The 19,216-nt window shown below is 39.2% G+C and overlaps 1 protein-coding gene across 4 annotated transcripts in view; it reads left to right on the forward strand.

The window, feature by feature from the left end:
- The window catches only part of G2E3 (G2/M-phase specific E3 ubiquitin protein ligase), a 117,747-nt gene that overhangs the window by 91,555 nt on the left and 6,976 nt on the right, over positions 1 to 19,216 (forward strand). The window contains exons 4-13 of one of the 4 annotated variants that reach the window (XM_074585058.1): positions 4,999 to 5,493; positions 9,530 to 9,585; positions 10,582 to 10,679; positions 12,690 to 12,791; positions 13,384 to 13,508; positions 15,206 to 15,371; positions 16,064 to 16,170; positions 17,185 to 17,301; positions 18,517 to 18,641; positions 18,745 to 18,877. In XM_074585058.1, the coding sequence (XP_074441159.1) occupies positions 9,549 to 9,585; positions 10,582 to 10,679; positions 12,690 to 12,791; positions 13,384 to 13,508; positions 15,206 to 15,371; positions 16,064 to 16,170; positions 17,185 to 17,301; positions 18,517 to 18,641; positions 18,745 to 18,877 (1,010 nt within the window). In that variant the 5' untranslated portion in view covers positions 4,999 to 5,493; positions 9,530 to 9,548. Of the gene's footprint in view, positions 1 to 4,998; positions 5,494 to 6,448; positions 6,545 to 6,571; positions 6,669 to 9,529; positions 9,586 to 10,581; positions 10,680 to 12,689; positions 12,792 to 13,383; positions 13,509 to 15,205; positions 15,372 to 16,063; positions 16,171 to 17,184; positions 17,302 to 18,516; positions 18,642 to 18,744; positions 18,878 to 19,216 lie in introns of those variants that run through there. The other 3 variants (XM_074585059.1, XM_074585056.1, XM_074585055.1) reach the window with 3 other exon arrangements.

Raw genomic sequence — 19,216 nt, forward strand, 5'->3', positions numbered from 1 at the left:
ACTCTGTTGGCTAAACAATTAAAAAATGCTGGAATTTCATAGGATACTTATCTCTCAGACATGATTATCAAAATAAGAAATAGAGGAATAGTTCTCTTCCAACTTTCAAGTGATACAGGATGACTTCGGGTCTTCTTATATGAGCCAACTGCAGCCTAGCAAGAGATCAGTCATCTAGTGTATATTACATCCTCTACAGCATCTAGCTAACAATTTGGTATGAGTAGTTTGATATGAGTAACAGTTCACTTCTCTTCTGACTCTTCATAAATAAGATGTAGATCAACACAATAAATGCAGAACTTGAAACAAACACAGTACTATATTTTTCATGGTAAGTGATGCAGCAAACAGAGTTTTAAGAAACACAGCTTTATTAATGTATTAAAAAGACCAATGTCAGGTACTGACACTTTTCTATTTGCCTTTTAAATTATACCCTGGAGCTAGTCCTCAGTGCATAGTTCTAATACTGTGGTTTATAGCTGTATACTAGAGCCGCCTTCTCCTATTACACTCATACCTTAGAGAAAGGAAAAATGCCTAAACAGAAGATCAGACTGACTTTTTAATAGGAATAATCTTCCCTGCTTCTAGTTTAAAAACTATCAATTTTATAATAAAATTCTTTATTTGTAACTATTTGCATATTTGAAAAGAATACAGGCTGTACTTCCTGATCATGACCCAATAAAAGAATGTATTCAAGGAACTAAATAATCTCCTGCTATTTTTAATATTTTGTCTAGCCAATTTTCAGATCTTGGGCAATTTGCAGAATGTGAGAAGTCTGGATAATCACGGATTGTGACACTGAGTTTCAGCTTTAAATTTCTGCAACGAGATAACACTTATGAGACAACATCTCAACGAAACTATTTGTGTTCTCCAAAGAAGGTCTTCCTCCGGAGGATGGGAAGACAGTAAATTAAACACCGAATGCTTACAGAAGGGTAGCACAGCTGAATCCAGGTGCAGAATACATCATAATCACTAAAACAATTGAGATTTCCAGTTGTCTAGCCATTTCAGAGCTGAGAATTTAACCTCATCTCAGCGCTTGAGAAGAAATAATAAAGTTTAACATCAAATTTCCTTTCTCTGTAAATACAAAAGGAATCATCAGTAACAAATACAAAAATCAAGACTCATACTAATTTGTCACCAGTGAATAATGTTTCCTTGGCTGGTGATAGATGTGTTTTCCTTACATCTGTCCACCAATTCCAGGAGAGCACTGCATAGGCCCTTTCCTCCCAGAGCTTTTACTGCGGCAAACAAAATGTAGATATTGTAACCCTCTGATAGCTTCCTGCTTCTTACTGAAGTGAAGCACAGTCAGCAGATAGTTCACTGAGGCCATCACCATTTTTCTTCGGCTTTTGTCAGACTCCAGAACTAATCTTTCACGGTGAAATTCCTATATTAGCATCTAAATCTTTTGAAAAGAGACTTAGTGTTACAAACCAACAAAATTGCAATGGGTATTCTGGATCTTCGAGCTCAGAACTTCTTTCATATGTAATTCAAAGGCATTTGTGCAGCACAGGACAATTAAGTCCTCCCTCGGGGTACATCACCGGTTGTGGAGCCGTGTTTATGTCTCGTCTGGGTCTGATGAAAACAAAGGGTTTGCATGGTGCACTGAAGGATGATCTACCATTGTCTGAGAAGCCAAAATTAGCAACTTAATTGTCACAGTTAAATCCAAAGGTCTTTAAAAAACACGTATTAAAACCAACTTAAGTTTGTCAGGGCAGCTTCCTTTTTGGTGTGTGAAGCTTTGGTCCTGTGCCTGTAAAAATTGTGAGGGTCTTCTCCATCTTAGTTTTGAACGATGTTCAGAACATCAGTATCAAAGGAAAAGAAAATACGATTGACTGATATTAGGTGAAAGGAATTTAAATGCAAATCTAAACGACGGTCAACCCTCAATGACAATTCAGGGATGTGTTCACATCGTTTCCAAAACTTGAGGCTCTTTCTGACATCCTCATTAAAGGTCAGCAAAACAGTAACAAGTCCTATTTTATTAAGAGAGAAAAACTAGTACTCATCACTTCAGTAGGGTTCTCCATGAGCTTTTAGCAGAAGTAACATGCTATGGAGGGAACAGACAGAAACCTTCAAATCAAAAAGCCATCACCTGATGCACACTTCTGGTTGATTTCAAGATGCTTCGGAATTTTCTGCTTCTGCATCCACTGACTGCTCCCCCGTCTCAGTCTTCTTGGTAAACTGTTTCACTCTGCACTGACACAGATTGTTCAGTTATTACTCGATAATAAGCTGACTACAGTCTGACTGAAGTACTTTGGTTCAACGGATTTCAGTTAAGCGTGCTTACTTCTGCTTATTCATAAAAACCTTAAGATTTTCACAGTAAGCTAAACAGCAAATACCAGCCCTTAAAGGAACAACCCCTGCCCCCCTTTAAAATAAGCATTTTATTTAAATGCTCAAAGAATGTTATATTCTACTTAACTTTTAGAGATAATATTCTTGCCTGAGGTGCATTAGGAATTTCATAAGCAAGGCTACCTATCTCCCACATTATGTATATTTGTATGCTCAAATGAACATCTCAAGAAACCTTAAAACTGTTTTAATGATATAAGAAATACAGAAGGACTTTGACCTTCAAAGAACTAAGTGGCAGTAGAATACCAAAACATTTTCCCAGCTACCCATTTTCCTTAAAGCTACCTACCTACTGTACAAAAATGATACAATTTTCTTTTGGAATTTTTAGAAGTCTCTAAAACAAAAGTATTTTTCTTTACAAAAATGAATTCAGAGTGCTGAAGAAGCCATTTAAGACTTGGCAGTGTTCTGTCCTTCAGAAAACAGGATGTATCTTGCCCTTAAAAGATATTGTGGCTGGCTGTTTGCGTCTTAAATGCTTCACACGGTAGCATCAGCATCAGCATCACCCACAATCTTCAATTAATGACTCTACAAAATGCTTTCTGCAAGGCAAGTACTAGCTGACATTTAAATATAACTTTCAAACATAAAACAAAACATAAACTATTCAAGCAAAACAGCACATTTGCACCTACAGGATAGAGTTTGTTCATTTGGATTGGGAGATAGTAAGTGGAAGTTTTCCTGCCTCTTATTTAAAGCACGAAAAAGGAAAAACTTTCTAACTTTTTTAATGAACCTAAAAATCTCAATAAAAAAGCAAGATAGATACATAAACTACAACTGGTCATCACATGTAGAAAAATAATTTTAAGCACTTTCTCGACTACAGGAAGGGTAACAGATACAAGGTGTGTAATCGCTGTCACCTCAATATCACGGTTGTTCCCGCAGGATTCACCTACCCAACGCAATTGCCTTGCCCTCGGCAGAGTGCTGATCGTGGATCACAGCGTTCAGATACATCAAAAGAGAAGCACCGTTTAAACTTTAAGCTCAGGAAGGAAAAATTATACGCAATTTAGCGTATGTCCTGTCTGAAAGGCCAAGGAGTGGAACAGAGTGGTATTGCATTTATATAGAGACATTAAGCTCCTGACCCAGAACGAACACAGCAACGGCAGGCAGCAGATGAGCTCTGCGGGGTGAAACCACACCGTCTCACAGCAGGACATATATCACCCCTAACCACTGCTGCTCATTTACCTGCTTATTATCTGAGCAACCCGGTACCAGGAGACCTGAAATTGCTGTTTTGTGAGGACATCCCTGCTGCCAAGAGGTGGTATGTTTGAGTTCAAAAGACACCGAGAACAGTTAGGAGTGGTTTCAGATCAAAACATTCAAACAACGACCAGAGCAGATAATAGGGGAGAAATAGGGACTCATGTTTTGTGGTAAATAGTGAGATAGTACTTTTCAAAGGGTTATGTGAAAACAAAGGAACTAAGAGAGCCCATGATTTAAAAAAAAAACCACAATAAAAATAAGGTAAGCTGGCTGCCTTTCTCCTAAAAACAATTAAAGAATAAGGACCTGATTATTCTTTTAATTTTATTCATATACAACCATGCAAATTGAGTATTAAATGCTGTCATCATGGTTAGGTCCTGAAAGCTTAACAAACTACGCCCTGGCGTATGGCCGTCCCATGGTAGGGGGGGTTGGAACTGGATGATCTTTAAGGTCCCTTCCAACCCAAACCATTGCGCGATTCGATGACTGAGCATCCCCAGATGTGGAGTTCTAGACAGCCTACCATACTTCAGATGTTTAGAGGAGGATGCTGTTGCTTGTCAGAGTTTTACATAAGTACAGAAAAATGATTGAGGCTGCCTCATTAAAAAAAATAAATCCAGAAAAACCAGGAGAACACACAGATACCTTCAAATCTTAATTCTTTCTTCAGAACTTTTTCTCCCTTCTGGGTAGGGCTACATGAATGACTGATAAAGACTGAAAGAAAACAAAAATGTTCAGGCTTTTTCTGACCGATAATAACAATTTAAAAAATCTAACAGCACATCAGCTGACCCAAAATGAAATATTCTGTATTTGGAAATTATCAGCATACAGCAAGGGAAATAATGATATATATTAGAAAAGATGGAGGTAGTATAATAATAACATCCTTTCTTTATTCAGTAGACCATTATTTGGGACATTTATCCAGAATGCGGGAGGACTGGGGTTTAACCCTTGACTCTCAAAAGACAATATTAAAGCTTGGCATTCCTACTGACAGTGCGACACTTCCTTTTACATATTATAATAGTCAGCAAGCCAGGGAGAGTACAGACAGGAATTGTACTCTACACTTCTTGAAAATGTAGATTCAAATCCTTGTATGACGATAGAATCTGTTCTGGATTTTTCATATAGCAGGTAGGTGCTCGGTTATTGGATAAAACGCGACATCCACCATACTGAGGCACATTGAGGAAAACCAATGTAATTTGTTAAAAATATCTTTTCTTTTTTTTTTTTTTAGCAAACCAATAATTACCTATAATTGTTTATCTCTACCTTTTGCCCTATTTCACATCCAGAGACACCTTTTTTCTTTTTCAGAAGTACACACTGTAAGGATATGTGGAATAATATTTTTCTGAGGATATCTGACTAACAGCTGTTTAATAAAAAAGTTGACTTGGACAACAGACAGGAAAAGTAATTAAGCCCCAGATACTCAAGCCCAGCAGATAACAGAGACAATTCCAAAGACCAGAAATCTCAGGCCACTGGTGGGACATTGCAGGAACCGCTCAGTCTTGAGGAGATTCAACTGGAACTTTCTAACTGATGAGGGGAAGGAAGATTATCACAAGTACCTCAGTGAAGAACAAACTCATTATGGGATATTTGAGGGCATTTGTATGATTGTGCAAAAGGCATTATGGGATTTTTAACGGAAAGGCTGAAGATGGGGAAAGGGTGTGGAGAAGGTACATTGAAGACGAACAAGCACAGCAAACCAGAAAGGCAGCGTGACAACTGGGGCCAGCTGTGTGAAAACAAACTGCTGCTCAGCACATTCCCCTAGCCAAGTCCTAACCACGTTCCCCGGTAAGCTCTCTGTTCTGTCTGCGTGTGCCACTAGCGAACTTCAGGCCAGGGTAGCTAGCGAGCAGGGTAAGAGCTCTGGGACCTAGCTGCCGGAGAGAGCTTGGGCCTGGGTGTCAGGAACCACAGACACTCCAGGTTTGATAGTCAAGTTACCAGGGGGAATACAGATCTGGACCAGGTATTGGAGAGACGTGCCTGGGTAAGATGGGGGTGAGGTGGGAGATCTGCTACCGACACCGTCTCGCCGGTGGCTGCTGTACTGGGGACACTTGCTCCACGTTCCCAGCAGCTGGACCTCGGGCCGAGGGACTGCAGCAGCCCAGCTGCAGCGGAGGGAGAAGGCAAGCTCGCCTGTGTCCCAGAGCCCCCTGGATTCAGCTTCCTTTCCACGCAGTCCACCATTACAGCGGCATTCAGATGGCAAGACATCAGCGTAAATATGAAATGCAGAGCTTTGGTTGAGAAACTCCATTTTACCGTAGCAAGTGTCATTGCGTCCAAGTGGGTTTCCCATCAGCTATGGGAAAAACAGGTCAGCCCTGTGGCATTACAGGGGGCAGCTCAGGCCCCTCAAGAACAAGCTGCAAAAGACAGTAATTTAGAAGTGGATTTCTCAGAAAAAAAAATTGTTTCCTTAGCTAAATGCTCCAAAAACAGGCTTTCTGGAAGAGACGCCTGGTTATTATGCAGTTCACAGGGGCTGAGGGGAGACAGTTTGTGGAGACCCTGCACCCTGCCGGGACGGGGGTTACTGACAGGTCGTGCTGCGACACGTTACCCGCCGGCCACAGCGCTTTGTCGGGTTTTCCTTCTACGCGGCGGCGGCCCCAGCGGTCTCATAAGACACCGAAACCGGCAGCGCTGCCCCAGCAGGCCTGAGGCAGCCGGCCCGACGGCTGCCGCGGCCCCCAGGCCCCTCACGGCTCCCGCCCGGCGACACAGCGCCGCCCACCGGCCGCCGTGGCCCGCCGGACCCTCCAGTCAAGCACCGATCACCGGGATGGCGGGTCCCCCCTCCCGCCGTACCCGGCGGGGGCGGCCGAGCACCGAGGTAACGGATGCCGGGCGCAGCGGTGGGCGGGGCAGGTTCCGCGCTTCCGGCAGGGCGGCGGATGTTGGGGTTTGAATTTTCTGTCGGTTGGGGCGGGCGGCCCGGCAGCGGGGCGGCCTTCGGGGTGAGTAGCGCCTTCCATGGGCTGAAGCTTTGTCCTGCTGCCGCCTCGGGGCTGGCGGAGCCCGGGGACAAGGGCGAGGAGAGGCGGGTGGGGGGGTTGGGCTGCGGTGGCTGCCGGGGAGCGGGAGCCCCCGGCTTCTCCGTGAGGGGCGCGATGTGCAACGGGCTCCCAGCCCGCGCTTTCGGGGAGCGAGCAGCGCCTGGCTCCCGCCGCCGTGTCTGGGAGCAGGAGAGAGTGGAATAACCAAGCGGAAGACTTCTCTCTCTTCTTGCCGCGCCGCTGAGAGGAAAACTGGGGGGGGGGGGGGGGGGGGGGGTGGGCGAGCAGCGTCCCGGGGCGGCTCGCCCAGTGCGGCCGCCGGCGGGGGAGGCGGGACGGGGCCCCGCTGGTTGGCTCCTTCCACAAAAGCTGCCGTGGCCTTTCAGTAGGGTGTCGGTCAGGTTCCGTGGTTGTACCCGTGCGAGGCTGGGACAGTAAGTGGCCACCTGAATCGTGATCAGGCGGGGTCCCTGGGAAGGCGGCGGGTGTCCCCTGCCGGCGCCCGGGCGGGGGGTGCCGAGGGAGGGGTTTCTGTCAGGACACGGAACCGCCAGGTGAGCCGGGGACCCTGTCGTGTGCACGGTCAGGACACACGGGGTGAACGGGTGGGATCCGGGAGCGTTCCTTTGTTGGTATCCTAGAGAAAGCGTGTACCCGAAACCTTGCCTCTTGGGGTTGCTTTTTGGTTTTTTTCTTTTCCCATCCTCTAGTTAAAAAACTTGAAAACACCTTATGTTCTGGAGCAGTAAAGAGTTACGGAACTTGGCAAAACCTAAATGTCTACTCTAAAGATTTTTTTTTTTTTAGCCTGTTTAGGCCAAGTGGGTACATTTCATTTACACTTCGGTTTTTATCACTGAGTGATAATGGGTTCCTGTCTTGCAAATGGACTGAAGCGGCATTGCTTTGTTCCCGGAGAAAGCCCGGTGGGATTTATGCATGGAGCCTCAATGGGCGTTCTCCCGTATCTTTTAACTTGCAAATTCAAATTTGAATTCCAGGTTCATCTCACTGAAAGAGTTTGAGAAAAGTAGAAGGAATGGGGGGGGAGGGGGAAGCAGCCATTTTTATTTCTGTTTTGCTGGAGCCAGGCAAAGGTAGGAAGGTGCTTTTCGGGTTTCCAGCCACACGTGTGCCTCCTCCTCCTGGTTGGGCTTTCTACAACACACTGAGGTGAAAATCTGGTCTTGTGTGGTTATATATCGAATGTTTCTTTGTTGAGTTGCCCATAGTAGATCCAGGACTATGAAATTAACAGCGACCGTTCTTAGGAAATCTCGAAGAGAAAGGAATGTGTGTGAGCTGTACGCTCGTCTTTTGCTCCCCCTGTACCTGATTAAGTCTGTCTATTTTTTTGTAATTTGGAAAAAGGGAAGTGTGTTTCTGGGAAAACTGGAACCAATTACTTCATCTGAGTGTCGGTGCAGTGTCTGTGCCTCGGCCTCATTTGCTTGTGGTGGTGGTTATTTTTTGTTTGTTTTCCTTTTAGACCGTTTTCTGGCAGAGATCTTTGTGTACAACTACTCCGATTCTCTAACCAAGTGCAATGGCGCAGATCGGTTGCCTTATGCCTCAGACTTTTGCCTCCATTATTTTTTTTTTCCCTTTCTCAATACAACTTTCCTAAAACTCCAGTAAAATGGCTGCAGTAATTTATTTGCAATAGTTTGGATTAGCCTGAGGTTTGCTCCTGAAGCCTGTACCTGGTCGTCATCTAAACTGTAAACACTGAAATTCCGATAGCTCGGAGTCTGTCAGGTTCCTGTTTTGGATGTTGTTACCGGCTGCTCCGGCGTGTGAAGCAAGCTGTTCGCCGTCCTGCGAGGTCAAGCATGGATCTGCAGGCAATGACCCATGATTCTTGTCTTGCAAAACTTTTGTAATGCTTTCTTCAGCTTCCTAAGAGAAGGCAAGTCAAAGATCTACAGATATGTTCCTAAAAGGGCTCTGCTTTGCACTAGAGAAGGAATAATCATCTTAGTGCTACGTGAAGAAACGTGTTTTTTCAGTTTTTTTCCAAGAGGGGCTAGGATGCGTGGTGTGGCACGCAGTGAAGGCTAACTCCCGGTATATCCGTGTCGGTGCATCTTGGGGATCAAAGTTTTATGAGCATGTGATGTTTGAAAGAAATGCGGGTTAGGTCAGTGTTTCTAAACGAATTGCTTCCACTTCAGAACGTACAATACATAGTTCTGAATGGTGTAAATTCTCCTGTGTGCATGTCTCTGTTTTTCGATTCCTCACCAATTTTTTCCCGTCTTTTTTCTTTTTTTTTTTTTTTTTGTGGTCTTAGATCGTGATTTCTTTAACTAGGCCAGGATCCTGCATTTTCTCCAAACAATGGAGATTATCTTCATAGTAATGTCACTATCCTACCCAGTTAATTTTTTCTTTCAAGTTCCTCGTGTAAATACAATATTTGAGCAGGAGTCACTGCCACTTCCTTGGTTGTCCTTGGATCATTATTTTTGATGTTAAAAAATAACTGCAAACTCTTCTGTACGATTAAGTCTGTACATAACTAGCTGTTGCATTGGACACTTTATTTTCGCTTTCAAAAATAAAATATCTTGTTTGATAGTTTGGGGAGATAGTTAAAAGTTGCTATATGTTTCATTGATCTGTGAACATTCACATCCTGCTTTCCAAACCCCTGTCTCTCACAGTAACAGTTAAATATAACACACTTTTGTTCTTGATTCCAGTTTTACTTAACTGAGTTTGTAGGGGGGTTTTCTCCAAAATAAAATGTAAAAGCAGTATATAATGGTCGTTGTTAATGCACTAGATGTATTTAGCACCTTATTTATTTTTCATGACAGGCAGCCAGAAGAACTCGGGATGAGTAAAAACAGTAATTCAGACATTCAAAGCCCATGTAAGTAAGGTTTTTATTAAATAGTTACATCTTTAATCTGCATATATAGTACCAATTATAACTTGCTTTATTTGGGCTCAAAGAAAAGGTGTATTTTCAGTAATCAAATTGTGTCGGAACCACTTGTCTCAGGGAATGAAAAAGAAATAACTTGTAAACTTCCTTCTATTTGCTATAATTGGAATATTTAAAAATAGTTTTTTCTGCAGATATGTTAAGAAAGTAACCTTGGGAATTCAGCTGCCAAATCAAACACAGCTGTGTTTGAGATGTATCAGTCAAGACTTTTTTTCTTAGGCTGAAGTAGTACCTCTATTCTCATCACTACTATGACTATTGAAAATGTATCTTATATATCTATTGAGAATTTAAGGGAAGATATTAAATGTCTGTGGAGGTATGTTAGTGGGCTACGAACTGCAAAAATGGGGAAATCCTCAAGGTTTTAGCTGACTCCAGTGTTGTCTCAAGTTCTTCGATGTTTTGAAACTAGCATGTGTTTTAAAAGCACTGGTAGCATATGACTTGATACAGTCAGGATATCGTTCATATGCTTTTCACAGAGGTTATCACATAGTTATACAAAGAAACAGTTGCATTATGGATTATAGTATGGTGATGTCTTTGTGTACAATACTAAAAACAATTAGATGACGTATTTCACATGCACCTGGACATTATTGGCTATTTGATAATTACCTTTAGGTGTTTTGGGAAGAATTTAGCTTGTGTTATAGCTCTCCTGAATCAGCGGGGAGGTGGAACTGGTGAAGTATTTTATTTTTAGGAACCAGAGAAGGAACAAACGGGTAGTAGCCTCTTCCGTATTTACTATGGAATTCAACATTAAGGAGAGAAGATTATCTACTGTCCTTCATCCAGTAATCTGCTTCAAGATGCATGTGATTAAAAGCAATGAAAGTTACTGCTCTACATGATGATCCGTAGTAATTCTAGCACACTCACTGTGATTATAAACATGATTCTATATTTTAGTCTGTGTTCTCTGTGGACGGACAGATGACTGCCCTGAAAAGTATGGAGAAAAAAGGACCTATGTGGCATACAATCTCACCGTTCATTATTACTGTTTAGTAAGTATGTGGTATTGGTCTTGGAGCTTGTCTGTTTTAACTGGAAAAAAAATAAATGCAACAAGTATTAAATAGTAATAACCTGTCCAAACAGTTGTTGTAACAGCTTAAACTGTTAGCTTTAACTTGTAGCCTTGAAGGCTTGAACTTTTCAGGTGCAGCAGATGAAATAAATAAATCCCAACAAGCCTTTATTCAAAGCTAAATTCTGTTTGTGGTTCATTTCAATGAATTACTTGGTTAATTCTCCGAACCTATCAAAGCAATTAAGATACGTGTTAAGAGAAAGAGAACAGATTGCACCTACATATTCACCTTTATGAGAGAAGTGTGGCTTCAGAACATGGAAAGTGAAAATTCCACCCCTTGTTGAAAAAGTACAGAAAAGTTGTCTTTTTTTTTTTTCACATTTCTCATTAGTTGTTGTTTGGCTGTGAGTTATCCCCTGACATTGCACAGGACATAGAAAGGACTTAAGAAATAGTCTTACTTCTCAGTTTAGTAATAAGTACCCTGCTGATCATATACAGTTACAGAATTGTTATTTAGTAAAAGCTTATCATTTGATCAAAGCTATGGATGTAAACTACAGTTGAGTGTTTTTTGTTGGAACACATGACACTTTCCAAGATTCATATTCCTAAAAGTATGCTTAAACTACCTTTCATGCTCTTAAATTTTTGCAGATCTTTAAAATAATGACTACTTAAAAAAAAAAGATGTTTTTGTTTATTAATAAATACAGTTCGGAATTTTTCCCCAAGCTTAAAAAAAGTCTCAAGAATATCAGGAACAATTTGGGGATTTTGCTTCTTTGTTTGTTTTTTTTCCTCAACGTGTTCTTTAAAGATTGTGTTGACTGTGCATGGCTTAATATGTTGGATGTTGAATCCTTTAAAGACTAGGCAGAGTTTTCTGAAGTTACATAAAGATAGAATTTGTTTTTCTGAAACAAATTTTAAGCATCTGGAAGGAAATTTAGGTCTGTTTGTGGTAACTTTCTCTCATACGTAAGGCCATGTGAAATAATAGGAAAAAGTTCTTTCCTGATGGAGCAGAGCAGCTAGGAAAGGGCATGCATGCAACAATGAGCCTTGTAATTTATAAGATATTTTACTGTGAGCTTCCTGCAGTCATCTTTTAGGTTTTGGTCCCTGCTTCTTTTAAAAAACAAACAAACAAAAAACCCCAGTGATTTCACTTAAATATAGTGAATATTATATAAGGAAAGAGCTCTTCTAGAAAGAGACTAGTTTGTGGTGCATTTTCATTTTTCTTTGCCAAATGTCTCACATTTGGAAAAAATAAATTCTTAATTGGTTTTGTATAAAATTTTACATTTATTTCACTAAAATATTCATAAAACTGTAGTTACAAAATGGTGCTGTGTTGAAATTACGAGAACTATAAAATGAGATAGTAAAGAATATGGGAGGCATCGAGTTGTGAAACTACTTATTTGAAGTTTGTGATGTAACTGCCTTACTAAGTAACTTTAATCTAAATTATCAGGCTCTTCTGACTTGCCTAGTTACTTGATTCTGTTTTTATTTAATTCTCCTCTAAAGTGAATTACTTTTCCTCTCAGGTTGCACTTCAGTACAGATACTTCCTACTGTGCTTCATTATCTCTACAGCACAATTGTCATTTGCATTAACCAAACTAATTTAATTTTACTTCCTCTGAAGCTTTACATGCTTAAAGTAATTGTTTGATAATTATCTGAATAGTCCATATACTTCAAAAAAGGAAGGTAAAATACACCATCTTGGGCTCTACAGTATTGCATAAGACTTTGATGTTATGAAATATTTATATTCATGTTACTGGTTACTGTTCCCTATTGTGTCGTATCAGACAAAAATATATACAAGTTTTGGATCAGTTTTTTAATCATTAAAATGTCTGCACGCAAGCTTTGTTTAAGTAGTCTGTTACTTGACAAATGCAGGACAGGTAATTTTAAATCTTATGGTAGGTGAATGTTTTAAAATACTTTGTTTTCATAGTTGATGTCAAGTGGCATTTGGCAGAGAGGGGAAGAAGATGAAGGTGTAGATGGATTCTTAATCGCAGATATTCGAAAAGAAGTAAATAGAGCTGCAAAACTGGTAAGGATGAAGTCTTTAGTATTTACAAGAAAAAAAACCCTGACTTTTAAGTGCACTTAGTATTGCCTGTGGGATTTGTTTTCTTTTTCCACTGGGCAGTGTGCTGAGCCCATTCAAGCGTCTGAATTTTACATTTAAGTAACAAGTATATTGGGTTCATTGAAGCCACAATAAAAATCTGCAGAAGTTCACTAGTGTTTTTATTTCCTGGGTTTGTTGCAGATAAATGAGTAAGAGCAAATTAAACAAGCATAATACCTCATGACATTATGCTGAGCCTCAAGCGGACAGTATATAATTTCATAGATGTAACTAAACTATAGGTACTGGTAAAATAACTTGTATTTTGGCTTACGTGTCACAAGTCAACGTGCATATAAAATAATACATAGTCAAAGTCTGTGAAATAACTGTTTATTTTTACTCTTTGAAATAGAGTTAAAACACAATAGTCTTGTCACCGTTACAATTTATTGGCCAATACTATTTCTTACGCACTTCATAGTTTTTTCTATCGGTTTAACAATTCCTGTAATTTTACTTGGACTTTAGATGTTGATATTTTGTTATTTCTGAAACAAATTATTCCTAGAAATGTAATATCTGTAAGAAAAAGGGTGCTTCAATTGGATGTGTAGCTCCCAAATGCAAACGAAGTTACCATTTTCCTTGTGGGATACAAAAAGAATGTATTTTCCAGTTCATGGAAGACTTCAGGTAAGTTCTGTGATTTTGTTGCTTTTGAATTTTCAGTTCGTTGTATTTATACAGGTTGTCATTGGAGAGGCTATTAATTAAAAATGACATCCGGGTTATCTAAGAAAAAAATACCTGATTTGTGGAAAACATGCAGTCCAAGCTATTATATTGCATACCTAGTACCTATAAACTAACTTCTCAGCACTTTTAATGAAGTAATTTAATGCTTCTATGAGTAGTTAAGTTGTTTATAAAATGGAGCGTTAAATCCTAAACTCTGAAATAAACTACAAAATGGTTGGGGTTTGTTCTTTGTCTGCCTCCTGTGCCTTTGATGAAATGGCAATGCTTTGGCTACCTGTCTCTTTCAGCAGTCAAATCAGACTCTATGCCATTCTGTCGTCTTTCAAAGCACAAGAATTCAAGATGGGCTTATTAGAGATGGACTGCAGGACAAATGGGTTTAATATCAAATGTCTAAAAAAAATGCTTTATTTTATTTTACTATCATCTGTCCGGCATCTTGGCTGTAGTCAAAATACTCTTGAGTGCATTTGATAATGGCTTTATTGTGCTGAGTTTGTAGTGCTGGGTGGATTGAAGTCTGACAGGCCCTTTAACTTCTTAAATAAATGACTTTTATTAAGTCAAGCACATGTGAAAAATAATGCGTTTTCAGAAAGGTTTATTCTAGAGACGCATTTCTTGGCTATCTTATTTCTTTGAAAATGTGCTAAATTATAAAATTTATCACACTACCCAGACTCTACAGAATCAATACGCAAAGTCAAAATTGCTCCTTTACCATCACAGTAACACTGAAATATAGGCAGAACTTGAGGTTCTGAGGACAGGAAATGTATTATTTGTACCACAAGAAGTTTTGAGAGAAAGGGGGGGTATATGATCTCTGCAATTTACAAAGCATCACTTGGCAACATGCTTCTTCCTTACTATTGTTCTGTTGACTTGCTCTGTTAGATACATAATTTGTTTACATGCCCTGAGAGGCAGCAGAGCGACACGCAGCTGCTTGCTCACTACCCACAGTGGGATGGGGAGAGAACCAGGAGGGTAAAAGTGAAAAAACTCATGGGTTGAGATAAAGACCGTTTAATAGGTACAGCAACAGCTGCATGCGCAAGCAAAGCAAAATAAGGAATTCACTTATACTTCCCAGCAGCAGGCAGGTGTTCAGCTATTTCCAGGAAATCAGGGCTTCATCGCGTGTAACAGTTATGGGAAGACAAATGCTGTAACTCCAAACATCTCCCCTTCCTCCTTTTTTCCCCCCCAATTTTGTTGCTGAGCTTGACATGGTATGGAATATCCCTTTGGTCAGTTGGGGTCAGCTGTCCTGGCTGTTTCTCCTCACAGCTTCTTGTGCCCCCCCCGGCCTGCTGCCAAGTGTGGCAGCATGAGAAAAAGAAAAGGCCTTGATGTTGTGTAAGCACTGCTCAGCAAAACACATCCTTCTATCAATGCTGTTTTCATCACAAATCCAAAACACAGTGCCATACAAGCTACTGTGAAAAAAATTTAACTCCTTTCCAGACAAAACCAGTACGTGTCTGCATTTTCAGCTTGCTGCGCAACATTTATTCATGAAAAACAGATACAATAAATACAACGGATATAATTTTGCTATCCTCAGATTTTGAGGAATGTTCTTAAAATGTTGTTTTGATAAGAGAACCTTAAATTATTATTTTTAGGTCTTACTGTTGGGAACATAAACCAGTCCAAAAGTTTTCCGATAAAGAATCTAGAGGAACTTCACAGTGTACAATATGCCTGGATTTGGTTGAACAGCTTCCAGTGTACACTGTATTGAAAAGTCCTTGCTGTAAAAACGCTTGGTTTCATCGAGAATGCTTGCAGGTAACACGCATTCTCCCTTTCTTTTCTCTTTGCATCCAGATCACATTTATGTTGTGTTTAAAAATAATGGATCAGTTGCTTAAAGTTGTGTAAAATTGCTTAGGGTTAATATAGGCAGTAGGAATGGAAATATGCTAGGTTTGAAGGACAATGGTAAAATTGTGTTTTGGAGATAAGTCTTACAAGAAGGATTTCAACGCCCTGGCCCCCCCGTCCATGTTTCTACATATGTGATAAACTTCATGCCTTTAGTTATTTTTAGGAATCAACCTAGGTAGTTGCCTTCTTGCAAGTCATTATGTACAGAATCTAAAAGCTAAAAATGTCATTTGTCCGTGATCACTTCTCTTCGCCTAAGTCCAGAGCTGGAAAAAGTTATAAGGTGGTTCTTGTAAACTCGTTCTAGATGTGGAGAGGTTGACTGAAAAGGATTGTGCTTTTGTTTATGGACCTGATTCTACTATGTGAGCTCTTGTCCTTTAAAGGAAGAGAAAATGCTCTCCATTTGCTTCAGTGTCAGGTGACATCATGATTGATAGCAGCTTTAACCTCCATGTCAGGACAGTATCTATGAATGTAATTGTTATAGATATTAAGGCATTATTTATTGTCATCCTAAGAATGGTAGTAATTCAATAATCGGTTTGGTTTTTGTTGTGTTTTTGTTTTTTTTTTTTTTTTCCTTGACACAGTATCAAGCTTTGAGTGCTGGGATATTTTTCTTTAGGTGCTCGGTATGTAATAACAAGGACAAATTTCAGAAAGAAATGTTGAGAATGGGCATACACATTCCAGAAAAGTAAGTAATTTTGTAAATAATCACTCTTCTATAAAAACTTTGATAGGGTGATAAAACCACTTTCTGTTTATTCTATAGAACTGCATCTATTAATGTGTGAAACCTCAGTTCTACCTTCAATGGTAGAATTGTTTGGCTCGGTAAGGAGTACCCTGTTTCCTTTTAGTTATGCATTAAAAATTGTCAAAGGCCAAATTAGTCATCTTGAACATAAAGCAGAAAGCTCTGAAAAATCATTTTTAATGCCATGATTCAACCTATTTAAAAGATCAAAAACACTTCTTAGATAAAATGATTTCACATTAACATAGAGGTTGCTGAGAAGGGTATTTTCTTTGCTTAAGTTTTTAAGTTATCTGAACTTCTCTCCAGACAGTATTATAATCAACTGGTTACTCAGCCATACAGCTTCTGCCTTCTCACAAGGGATTGCTAAGGATATGTTAAGTATAACAACTGCTTCTAAAAGTCAGAGCTGTTTTTCATAAGTTTCCGCCATTTGATGGGGGCACAAAATAAGGCAGACAGTGATCAGAATGATGTTCCTTTGTTAGAAGTATTATTCTTTAATAACTATTAGTCTTTTCAGAGACTACCATTAACTCCGTCCAGAGGCAGATGCTCAAGATCTTGGAGAGGAAGAAGAGTCAAAATACTTGATAAACTTTGCTGTACTGGCCTGGCAAATTCTGAGTTACTTTTCATGAGGCCGTTTTCAGTGGTAACTTGAGTAGACTGCCAAAACAAATATCCATGGCTGCCATGAGACAGAAAGCAGAATAGTATGAAATGGCACAAACATGCACTGAGGTCATGCAAAAAATAACAAATACTTTAAGCAAAGTAACTGTACACAAGAAAAAAGGTCTGTCTGTGTTTTTATAGTATTATTTTTGTCCCTATGATTGAAATACCTTCACGTGGTTATTACATAAATCTTTTCCAAAGACAGAGTAACCCATTTATACAATTGGAAATACAGTTGTAGTAATGGAGCTTCTGCCTTTTTTATAGGGATGCATCTTGGGAACTTGAAGAGAATGCATATCAAGACCTACTGCAATGTTATCAACACTGTGACATTAAAAGATGTCTCTGCAAGAAAGGAAGAGACTATAATGAACCTGATAGGTATGACACTTTTGCAGTAAAGTATAATCTGTGATGGAATAGTTCCTCGTTGTTTTTTTTTTTTTTTAAATAAATTTATTTAAATGGTTTAATGCTTTTCAGCATCAGTTTTTAAAGTCAAGCCAAGACACTGTGTCCAAATAAAACGTTTGGTTTACTACCTATAATCATAATAATTCAGTACTAATTTTCTCTTATTTAATCAGGTTATAAAAGCCAAGAAAACCAAACCAATTGATTATCAGTTATCTTGTCCTCGTTCTCATTTGATACAGAGCTGAAGTAGAATTTGTACATCCACATAACATGTAGAATAGCATGTGCCTAAGTTAATGTTGTGTATCTTTGATTCAAAGGTTAATTCAACAAATTAATAATTGTTTGAATACTTAATACCTTTATAAGAAATTCATTAAAGTACTAGACTTAGGTGGAAATTAACTAGCTGTGTAAAATCAAATTTAAAATTGTTTTATTTGTGTGCTTCTGAGATGTGTATGTTCCATTGGCATGAGTATTCTCAAAGCTGTCAGAACCTCTAGTTTGACAACTTGTTTCTGTAGTACTGTGGTAGGTTTGCTCCCTGTAGACATTAACTTTGCTTTGTACAGATTTGACTGAACATTGCTTGGTTCATTCATGGTATGTGAGCACCTCAGGATTTACTTTAAGAGTTGTACCTTAAGCTTCCAATATTTGAACTATTATCAGTCACATTGTTCTATTGTATGTTTAAGCAAAATTGAAGAAATCTAGACAAAAACCTAACAGATACTTAAACACTGCCATTAGTGTTAGAGTGTTACTCAGAATGTGTAAGGATAATCGGATGTGCTGCTTTAAGAAATTTACCATTTGGAAAAGCTGACTGGTGGATACCCATAAAATACAGAGGCTGTTTCTGGCTAGCAGCACGAGGGGAAAATATTGGCTGCAGGTTATTGACTTCAAGGCAAAGGAGCACCCTTAACTCATAACCTCTTTCAATACAAGGTGCTGGCACGTGGATAGCTTTTTTTTTTTTTTGTTGCAGCCAGGAATTGAGAGTACATCATGTCAGAAAAAAATTCCCCTAGATTATACACAGTCCTACCAGATTGATAAAATTATGCTTTGTTAGGTTAGTGTCTGGATTACACTTACTGTTGAATATTCTTTGTTTTAACTAGCCTCATTCATCTGTCTAATTCTAAATGCATAAGTTTTTAATTTTAGTAAATGGGAAATAAAACGTTGTCAGTATTGTGGTTCCCGTGGAACTCATTTGGCCTGTTCAGCTATGAAGTCATGGGAGCAAAACTGGGAGTGCATGGAATGCACAAGTATCTTGGCAAAATCAGGTAAAGTTATGGATGTGATAGTGACTTCTTAAAATTATAAATTATAATACTATGTATTTTAGAGCTAGCAAATTCACTAAATTAATATAATTTAATCATACAGGGAACTATAGCAAACAGAAAAAGCGTTCTTTGGCTACCTCTGAAAAGACAGATGGAACAACTTGTTTGCTGGAAGAGCCATCTCCAAAGTGCCCTCGGCAGTCACCTGGATCTCAACGCAATTTTCTTCTCCAGTGTGTAACATTCTGTTTTCATACAGAAACTGATTATAATATAAAATAGTATTTAAACATGAGGAGGTGATGGCTTATTCCACAGGAAAAACTTATTATACTAAATTGCAAATTGAATAAAATAGGAGTAGAGTTTAGTGATTAAAATTTTCTGAGTAAGCTGTGAATTCTGTAAATTTGCTACAGTTATTCGCATTCGGTGGCAAGCAAACTAGTTTTTAGTTTGTCAAAATTAGGTCCTTGTAAAAAGAATCTTAACAGTTTTGAGGTAACTTTGAATGTACAAGTGGCAAAACTTTAAGGTTGCTTATTAATATTTTTTCCGTGTAAATACTGTGC

The sequence above is a fragment of the Larus michahellis genome, chromosome 4, assembly GCF_964199755.1.
Source record: "Larus michahellis chromosome 4, bLarMic1.1, whole genome shotgun sequence".
NCBI classification, from domain to species: Eukaryota; Metazoa; Chordata; class Aves; order Charadriiformes; family Laridae; genus Larus; species Larus michahellis.